This window comes from Oncorhynchus clarkii, chromosome 20 (assembly GCF_045791955.1).
Source record: "Oncorhynchus clarkii lewisi isolate Uvic-CL-2024 chromosome 20, UVic_Ocla_1.0, whole genome shotgun sequence".
Taxonomy (NCBI): domain Eukaryota; kingdom Metazoa; phylum Chordata; class Actinopteri; order Salmoniformes; family Salmonidae; genus Oncorhynchus; species Oncorhynchus clarkii.
Genome location: NC_092166.1, coordinates 15,659,075 through 15,669,253, shown reverse-complemented (window position 1 = coordinate 15,669,253; position 10,179 = coordinate 15,659,075). Strand labels below are relative to the sequence as shown.

Genomic DNA, 10,179 nt, shown 5'->3' with positions numbered 1-10,179 from the left:
GAGGTTGTTGTCCTGGCATCACACTGTCAGGTCTCTGACCTCCTCCCTATAGGCTGTCTCGTTGTTGTTGGTGATCAGGCCTACCACTGTTGTGTCACCGGCAAACTTAATGATAGTGTTGGAGTCGTCCCTGGCCGTGCAGTCATGAGTGAACAGGGAGTACAGGAGGGGACTGAGCACGCACCCCTGAGGGGCCCCTGTGTTGAGGATCAGCGTGGCAGATGTGTTGTTACTTACACTTACCACCTGGGGGCGGCCGGTCAGAAAGTTCAGGATCCAGTTGCAGAGGGAGGTGTTTAGTCCCAGGGTCCTTAGCTTATTGATGAGCTTTGACTGCACTATGGTTTTGAACGCTGAGCTGTAGTCAATGAATGGCATTCTCACATAGGTGTTCCTTCTGTCCAGGTGGGAAAGGGCAGTGTGGAGTGCAATAGAGATTGCATCATCTGTGGATCTGTTGGGGTGGTATGCAAATTGGAGTGGGTCTAGGGTTTCTGGTTTCTATGAACTATAGTATTCAGGTCTATTAATACCCTAGACAGAGGCAACATCAGCAATCATCAGAGGTGAAAGTAATTGCTTAATTCCTTCCCAACCTGTCCTCTACCTTTTGACTGTTTACTCACTGACAGACAGCTGTAGACCATCATTATGGCAACTGACCGCATTCAACTTTATCTGCCTGTAGCTCTTCTTTCCCAACAAATATCTTCACAGTTATCAAGGCTGTTAACAGTATCAAGACAGTTTTAACTAAAAGAGAGATGATGGCCTACATTCAGCCCAATACAAAACGATCAGTCCTTGACTGACTAGGACTGTTCTACAGATATGGTTCCTAGAAGAAAATTCAGCAAGGAAACTTTTTCTAACGACTCAGTTAGACCTATTTCAATGGACGCTTTTGTAACAAATCCCTGTGTGAAACATATATTGACTGAAGAGATTGCTAATGCACAATCAAACATTAACTTCATGATTCATCTGGACTTTCATGTTTTATGTAGGTGCATATTCAGTATCTTATACAGCTGCTAACTCTTGGCTCTATGTGATATAATCTCTCAGAGCAGGATGAGTGTGTCTGTGAATATCTCAGCTGCAATGTCTAGCACCCTACCTTATGACAGAACCTAGTGTGATAGCATCAGGATCATCATCTCATGTTTTATGACTGAGAAGTCATGTTATTGATCTCCGTTATCTAGTGAACATTATAATACATGTCAAAGTACAATTTCACAAATATCCTATTATCTAAGGTCAAATAAATCTAAAGAATTGCGACCATTTATGCGTGAAATTCTCTTCTGACGACTGGATACATTATGATGACGTTTTTGGAGAAGTACTTATACCTATCAAGACACAAAAATTGCGTTATGAACTTAACTCAGACGCAGTATACTTAACTCAGTATACATTTTGAGCATCCTCCTGAGTATTTGGCTTCGTGACCCACAAGCTTGTCCAGCTGTGCGACTTCAGAGAAAGCTGATTGGCTCAATCGCAAGTGCTTTTTTTCTAACGGCAAGAGGGTAATATATTTGTTACAAAGCCTCACAATCAACAGTTCCTACAGCAACACAACAGGACTTGGACTAAACAGAAAAACAGAGGCAAGTATGGGCTTTTCTTGGTTTGTTTCTTCTTGGCAACTTTGTTACTTTGGAAAGAAGACCATCAGTTTAATTTAGTGTCCACTTGGGCACATACATGGCTTTTTCGTATTGTCCATGTTTTATCACTTCGTGAGAAATTAACAGTAAGTAAAACTCTTAATCACAAACGTATTCTAATCCATGATATGTGTTGACTTCTCTGCCCAAAATCTTTTCTCTAGTCTATGGCTGTGCCGGGGAACTCACTACGGATACTGCTTCTCGGTGCGTATTTTGCGCTGACGGTCGGAGCAGACTGCGAGAAGGACTGTGCGCTCTGCCTCAACCGTCTACGGGGGCATCAGACGGCGATTACCACTCTGGTAGGTCAAGTACATTTGGACATGTTTTAAAGCATATATTTCAAGTAAAGTAACGGGGTGATACTTTTTCCCGCGTCTAACTTTTTCGTAGGGAAAGATTGCGCAGTAGGTTACGCACCTGTGTTTTTTGGTCACCAAAATAAGCAATGGATAGGCAATATTCCATGAGGTGCGTGTATCCTTGGAACACGACTTTATTAAACTCCTTTTCATGTATTTTGATTCACGTAGACAATGTAATACCAATTAAATTAGGCAACCCATAATGTCAATTGCATCAATATGACATTAATGATTAATGTCGGTTGGATTTTAATCTAGGCTGCAACTTGTGTTGTTGGTCTAACTGGCGACAACATGAGACCACGAGGCATTTATTTTCGCCATGCTTCATGAAGTTTTGAAATTAGAAGAGGATTTGGTTTCATTTATTACATGTAGCCTGTAGTAAAACCAAGACTGTTGCGCATCATCAATTTCATGGGAGCCTTGTCACTTCGATTCTTGAAATGTAGGCTATTAAAGGCAATTGAGGAGTGACTGAATCCATGTCTGATTAGCCATTCAATAGTACTGGCCTATCCCAAATGCTCAACATCGAACAAAAAGTCTAAAATTTTACCACAATGGCATAAATTCAGTATCTCCATCAAACCTGTCTTTATGGCCCTTAGTATGTTTTAGCTCCATCAGGGAGCATGTTGGTGGTTCAATATAGCCTCAATAAAAATGTTGGTAGATAGCATATTTTCATATCATTCAAATACCCCCAATAAAATAAACATTCATATGAGAAGTTATTTTCTATCAGATAATGTATTTAGAATTATATGTAGGCTATACAAAAGCACTCTTCTCTTCTGCTTTGACAGCTCAGACATAAAAATACATGTTTATGAGGCATTAAAGATGTAGGCTTTGAGGAACATCAGGCTTTCAGGAACATCATGTCTCATTAACTGTGATTCTAAAAAGTGGTAAAATGCACCAGATAAGTGTCTTTCCATCTGTTTCAATATAATGACTCTTAAAACGAGTAGAGCATGAACATCACATTGGAACTGGCAAATAGAATGAATTTGTTCATACATCCAACCGTGTCTCTCCGACATTGGCGAGAGTAACAGCCACACCAAGAGTATTCCATGCACCAGAATTTGACTTGTTGTATCCCCTGTTAAATATTGTTTAATTAAACACTACTTTATATGTAAAATATGCCTTTTGTATTGCAAAAAAATATATCACTGTCACTCCAGTCGATACAGTGGCAAGAAAAAATATGTGAACCCTTTGGAATTACCTGGAATTAAGCATAAATTGTTCATAAAATTTGATCTGATCTTCATCTAAGTCAACAATTAGCAAACACAGTCTGCTTAAACTAATAACACGCAAACAATTATATGCTTTCATGTCTTTATTGAAGGCGTATTTTCTTCTGTTGAAGCCATTCTGTTGTTGATTTACAGTGCCTTGCGAAAGTATTCGGCCCCCTTGAACTTTGCGACCTTTTGCCACATTTCAGGCTTCAAACATAAAGATATAAAACTGTATTTTTTTGTGAAGAATCAACAACAAGTGGGACACAATCATGAAGTGGAACGACATTTATTGGATATTTCAAACTTTTTTAACAAATCAAAAACTGAAAAATTGGGGGTGCAAAATTATTCAGCCCCCTTAAGTTAATACTTTGTAGCGCCACCTTTTGCTGCGATTACAGCTGTAAGTCGCTTGGGATATGTCTCTATCAGTTTTGCACATCGAGAGACTGACATTTTTTCCCATTCCTCCTTGCAAAACAGCTCGAGCTCAGTGAGGTTGGATGGAGAGCATTTGTGAACAGTTTTCAGTTCTTTCCACAGATTCTCGATTGGATTCAGGTCTGGACTTTGACTTGGCCATTCTAACACCTGGATATGTTTATTTTTGAACCATTCCATTGTAGATTTTGCTTTATGTTTTAGATCATTGTCTTGTTGGAAGACAAATCTCCGTCCCAGTCTCAGGTCTTTTGCAGACTCCATCAGGTTTTCTTCCAGAATGGTCCTGTATTTGGCTCCATCCATCTTCCCATCAATTTTAACCATCTTCCCTGTCCCTGCTGAAGAAAAGCAGGCCCAAACCATGATGCTGCCACCACCATGTTTGACAGTGGGGATGGTGTGTTCAGGGTGATGAGCTGTGTTGCTTTTACGCCAAACATAACGTTTTGCATTGTTGCCAAAAAGTTCAATTTTGGTTTCATCTGACCAGAGCACCTTCTCCCACAAGTTTGGTGTGTCTCCCATGTGGCTTGTGGCAAACTTTAACCGACACTTTTTATGGATATCTTTAAGAAATGGCTTTCTTCTTGCCACTCTTCCATAAAGGCCAGATTTGTGCAATATACGACTGATTGTTGTCCTATGGACAGAGTCTCCCACCTCAGCTGTAGATCTCTGCAGTTCATCCAGAGTGATCATGGGCCTCTTGGCTGCATCTCTGATCAGTCTTCTCCTTGTATGAGCTGAAAGTTTAGAGGGACGGCCAGGTCTTGGTAGATTTGCAGTGGTCTGATACTCCTTCCATTTCGATATTATTGCTTGCACAGTGCTCCTTGGGATGTTTAAAGCTTGGGAAATCTTTTTGTATCCAAATCCGGCTTTAAACTTCTTCACAACAGTATCTCGGACCTGCCTGGTGTGTTCCTTGTTCTTCATGATGCTCTCTGCGCTTTTAACGGACCTCTGAGACTATCACAGTGCAGGTGCATTTATACGGAGACTTGATTACACACAGGTGGATTGTATTTATCATCATTAGTCATTTAGGTCAACATTGGATCATTCAGAGATCCTCACTGAACTTCTGGAGAGAGTTTGCTGCACTGAAAGTAAAGGGGCTGAATAATTTTGCACGGCCAATTTTTCAGTTTTTGATTTGTTAAAAAAGTTTGAAATATCCAATAAATGTCGTTCCACTTCATGATTGTGTCCCACTTGTTGTTGATTCTTCACAAAAAAAATACAGTTTTATATCTTTATGTTTGAAGCCTGAAATGTGGCAAAAGGTCGCAAAGTTCAAGGGGGCCGAATACTTTCGCAAGGCACTGTACTTCTGTGTTTTGGGTCATTGTCCTGTTGCATCACCCAACTTCTGTTGGGCTTCAATTGGCGGACAGATAGCCTTATATTCTCCTGTAAAATGTCTTGATAAACTTGGGAATTCATTTTTCCATCAATGATAGCAAGCTGTCCAGGCCCTGAGGCAGCGAAGCAGCCCCAAACCATGATGCTCCCTGCACCATACTTTACAGTTAGGATGAGGCTTTGATGTTGGTGTGCTGCGCCTTTTTTTCTCCACACATAGTGTTGTGTGTTCCTTCCAAACAACTCAACTTTAGTTTCCTCTGCCCACAGAATATATTTTGCCAGTAGCACACTGGAACATCCAGGTGCTCTTTTGCGAACTTCAGACGTGCAGCAATGTTTTTTTTGGACAGCAGTGGCTTCTTCCATGGTGTCCTCCCATGAACACCATTCTTGTTTAGTGTTTTACGTATCATAGACTCGTCAAAAGAGATGTTAGCATTTTCCAGAGATTTTTGTAAGTCTTTAGCTGACACTCTAGGATCCTTCTTAACCTCACTGAGCATTCTCTGTGCTCTTGCAGTCATATTTGCAGGACGGCCACTCCTAGGGAGAGTAGCAACAGTGAGGAACTTTTATAGACAATTTGTCTTGCCCTGGACTGATGAACATCAAGGCTTTTAGAGATACTTTTGTAACCCTTTCCACATTTATGCAAGTCAACAATTCTTCATCTTAGGTCTTCTGAGACCTCTTTTGTTTGAGGCATGGTTCACATCAGGCAATGCTTCTTGTGAATAGGAAATCAAATGTTGTGAGTGTTTTTTTTTTATAGGGCAGGGCAGCTCTAACCAACATCTCCAATCTCGACTCATTGATTGGACTCCAGGTTAGCTGACTCCTGACTCCAATGAACTTTTGGAGAGTTCATTAGCCTAGGGGTTCACATACTTTTTCCAACCCACACTGTGAATGTTTAAATTATGTATTTAATATAGACAAGAAAAATACAATAACGTGTGTGTTATTAGTTTAAGCACAAAGTGTTTGTCTATTGTTGTGACTTAAAATGTTTTGACCAATTTATGCAGAAATGTAGGTAATTCCAAAGGGTTCACATACTTTTTCTTGCCATTGCTGCTTCACGGCTGTGTACCATGAGCCCCTTGATAGAGACAAGTCTCCAATGAAACTAGATTTCCAGTATGGTATGGGTTTGTGAGCCGCTGAGCCACCTCTGTGTTTTGAGGTTCCTCTTCCCTTCCTGTCTTTACAGACATGCTCAATAGAGTGTGAGGGCAGCCTGGACACCACGAAGCTCCGCCTCTGCCGAGACGTCCTATTGGAGGAGGTAGATGACATCAAACAGGAAGAGGTGCAGGGTCAGCAGCACCAACTGGCCAAGAAGTATGGCGGCTTCATGAAGCGCTACGGGGGGTTCATGATCAGGAGGCGCTCACCCGTAGAGGGGCGAGTGCAGGGAGGAGAAAACAGCCCGGTGGCTGAGGAAGAGGACATCAGTCTGGAGATCCTGAAGATTCTGAATGCAGAGGCTGAGGGCCAGAGGGATGAGGAAGTGGCCAAGCGCTATGGGGGCTACGTGAGAAGAGGGGGGGACTTGGGGGGACTGGGGGGGGTGGGCAGGCCATTGAAGAAGCGCTACGGGGGCTTCATGAGAAGGGTGGGAAGGCCTGAGTGGCTGGAGGATCAGAAGAACCAGGGGGGTCTCCTGAAGCGCTCCTGGGAGGGGGAGCAGGGTGACTCCCCCCTGGCTGAAATACAGAAGAGATATGGAGGATTCATGGACTAGGGGTCGGCCCCTCCTCCAACCTCTCCTGAGTCTGGACTCTCAATGTTGATTAGATTATCCATTCTTGTTCCGTTGTAGAGCTTCACTGTCATGCTTTTTGTTTGATTGGGTATAATGTGACAAAAAAAAGAGTACTGTATGTTTTATGGTTTTGGTTATTTATAAAATAACCTGTGTTCGTTGTGGTGTACGAGGCTGGGGCATGTGTGGAAAACAAATCGTGGCATGACCTGTTTGTTTTCTTTCCCTTTGTCTTGCCATTGGTTTTTAAAGGGATAGTTAACTTTTTTTTAAATGTTAGTTGAGTTTCCACTTAAAAACTGTCATCCAAACTATTTTTAAGTTTGTTAGTTGGTTATTTAGAAATGGCCAGACTCTCCTGGCGAGTTAAGATTAAAATAAGCTACAGCTTCAAAAAAGTTAATTATCCCTTTAAGTGGCCATAGAACATTTTCTGAAGCTTCCATTTCCACCACAAAGTCTCACAGAAGGCTGTACCTATGGGGGAGAAGGCTATTGTGGCCTTCCCATTGATGGTTTGGTCTTTGGAACTGAAGGGCCCATCAATGTTATCTGCTTTGTTGTTGGAACATGGAGGTACCCTACTCTAAGTACTGCTATACCCGTGTGTTGTAGTTATCCATCTAATGGCAGTGTGTCGGTCGCTTTTCATTGTTATTATAATAACCATATTGCTCTTTCCACAGTGCTCACACTTATCCCAGTATGCTGATGTTGAAACATGTTGCTTTCAGTCGATAAATGCCCTCATTTTTTCTTCTTTCTATTGAGAACAGAGCAGCATTTCAGACCAATTAGTTGTACAAAACATAATAAACCCATGTATCCTGCAAAAATAAGTGGACTCCACTGGCTGTTTGATGTGTTTTTCTGCTTGGGAAATGTTCCTGCCTCACTCTGCCAAGCCCACCTGAGATAATAACTCTGGTGTTAATGGTGAGGATTGTATTTATTTGACGCATTCACTCACCTTCACTCAGCCCTATGTCTATCTTTTTTTTATACAGATTGCTCAAGTGAGCGCAAAATATTAACAGTTTTTAGTTTCTTAGCTCCCCAATGTCTCAGACTACCAAAACTTCACTGATTGATATTTTGCTTAACTTAAACCTAAAAGCAAAAGTCGAATTGAATAGAATATTGGTATTGTTGAATTCGATTTTCATAATAGCAAGCTAGGACTGATGGTTTGGTTAGCTAAACTAGCAAGTCTGTTTGTTTAGTTACCACGGCAACTACTGTAGCTAACTAGTAAACTTGCTAGCTACTTCAGTGGATGTTGAACACATTTCTACATGCAGTCATGGTATAAAAGGGATAATCAACTCGAGGCTCTATGGGTTCTCTGGAATATAATGCAACTCCGTGGAAGGTCAGTTCCACTCCACTAGCACGTCGTGAACACACTTTCCATGGAACGCATATCCCCTCGTTGATTATTCCTTACTTAATGTCCATTCTATAATGCCCTTCTAGCCAATCAGAAACTAGTATTCAACTATGCTGTGGTATAAATACAGGTAACTGCCTAAATAAAGTGTCTCAATAGGGCGTTGGGCCACCTCGAGCCGCCAGAACAGCTTCAATACACCTTGACATATATTCTTCAAGTGTCTGAAACCATTCTTCCATGATAAATTCCATCATTTGGTGTTTTGTTGATGGTGGTGAAAAACGCTTTCTCGTGTGCTGCTCCAGAAACCCCCATAAGTGTTCAATTGGGTTGAGATCTGAAGACAGACACACACACACACACACACACACACACACACACACACACACACACACACACACACACACACACACAGAAAAACAGAAAACCACCTATGCTCCTTTGAGACCGCTCTTTAAAAGTCACTGAGATCTATTCTTCTAAGGTAGCCAAAATAATACATGAACCTAAGCATGATGGGATGTTCATTTCTTAATTAACTCTGTCATTGAGTTGCCCGCTCTCCACTCCCTTTTCCCTCAGAACAGCCTCAATTCATCGGGGCATGGACTCTACAGGGTGTCGAAAGCATTCCACAGGGATGCTGGCCCATGTTGACTCCAATGCTTCCCACAGTTGTGTCAAGTTTGCTGGATATCCTTTGGGTGGTGGGCCATTCTTGATACATACAGGAAACTGTTGAACTTAAAAAAGAACAGCGTTGAAGTTCTTGACACAAAAAGCCTTCTTTAACCTGTCTCCTCCTCTTAATCTACACTGATGTGGCTTTAACAAAATAAAGGCTGTATCACATCTTGTCGTGATTGGGAGTCCCATAAGGTGGCGCACAATTGGCCCAGCATCGTATGGGTTTGGCTGGGGGAGGCCCAGCATCGTATGGGTTTGGCTGGGGGAGGCCCAGCATCGTATGGGTTTGGCTGGGGGAGGCCCAGCATCGTATGGGTTTGGCTGGGGAGGCCCAGCATTGTATGGGTTTGGCTGGGGGAGGCCCAGCATCGTATGGGTTTGGCTGGGGGAGGCCCAGCATCGTATGGGTTTGGCTGGGGGAGGCCCAGCATCGTATATGTTTGGCTGGGGGAGGCCCAGCATCGAATGGGTTTGGCTGGGGGAGGCCGTCATTGTAAATAAGAATTTGTTCTTAACTGACTTGCGTGGTTAAATAAAGGTACATGAAGGCTATATATCACTCATCTTGACATATACTAAAAACGTGAATGTCAATCAATCAGCCTTCATTGACACAATGGAAAAATCTAATGATTCATTATTGAAATATTATGGGTGACTGAGAAAAACAAATTGGTATAATTTAAGGCCAAGTTTCAAACAATAATGTAGGCAATAGGGATGGTGGTGTGAGCATAGGGGTCTGGGCAGATGAGATGTAGTCATTGTTTGTGTGTGTATGTAAGTTGTTGTTTGCATGTATAAGTTTGTATTTGGAATGTACATTTAAAAAAAAAGAATATAGGGAAAATACAATATTATATTTATAAAAAATATGATATGAATTTAATCAATTCTTATTAATTGAATGTCTTGTCAACCCTCATTAATCTCACATTAGGTCTATGCTTCAGAATATTTGAATTGTTATGTACCATGTGATTATGTAGTCGGTCATTTTTTGTGTGGAAATTAATGTTTTGACATTCTACAAGAGAAACTATCGAAATAATGTTGTAAAATATAGTCTGCAGGCACTTGTGAATGACAAACATCAATAAATCCCACAATTCCTTGTGTAGTTCCAGAGCTCGAGTTTTGACAAAGAACATGGATATACTGACAAGATACAAGTCTCTGTGCCCTAACAATGGGAGTCGTTGTCCACAAA

The 10,179-nt window shown here is 41.6% G+C and overlaps 1 protein-coding gene across 1 annotated transcript; it reads left to right on the top strand.

Moving 5' to 3' along the window:
- The first annotated feature begins 1,846 nt into the window (after positions 1 to 1,846).
- Positions 1,847 to 7,695, top strand: LOC139377301 (proenkephalin-A-like). Its single transcript, XM_071120317.1, has 2 exons — positions 1,847 to 1,984; positions 6,335 to 7,695. Exons 1-2 carry the CDS (start codon positions 1,847 to 1,849, stop codon positions 6,866 to 6,868), a joined length of 672 nt encoding a protein of 223 aa, XP_070976418.1. The 3' UTR covers positions 6,869 to 7,695.
- Positions 7,696 to 10,179: the final 2,484 nt, after the last annotated feature.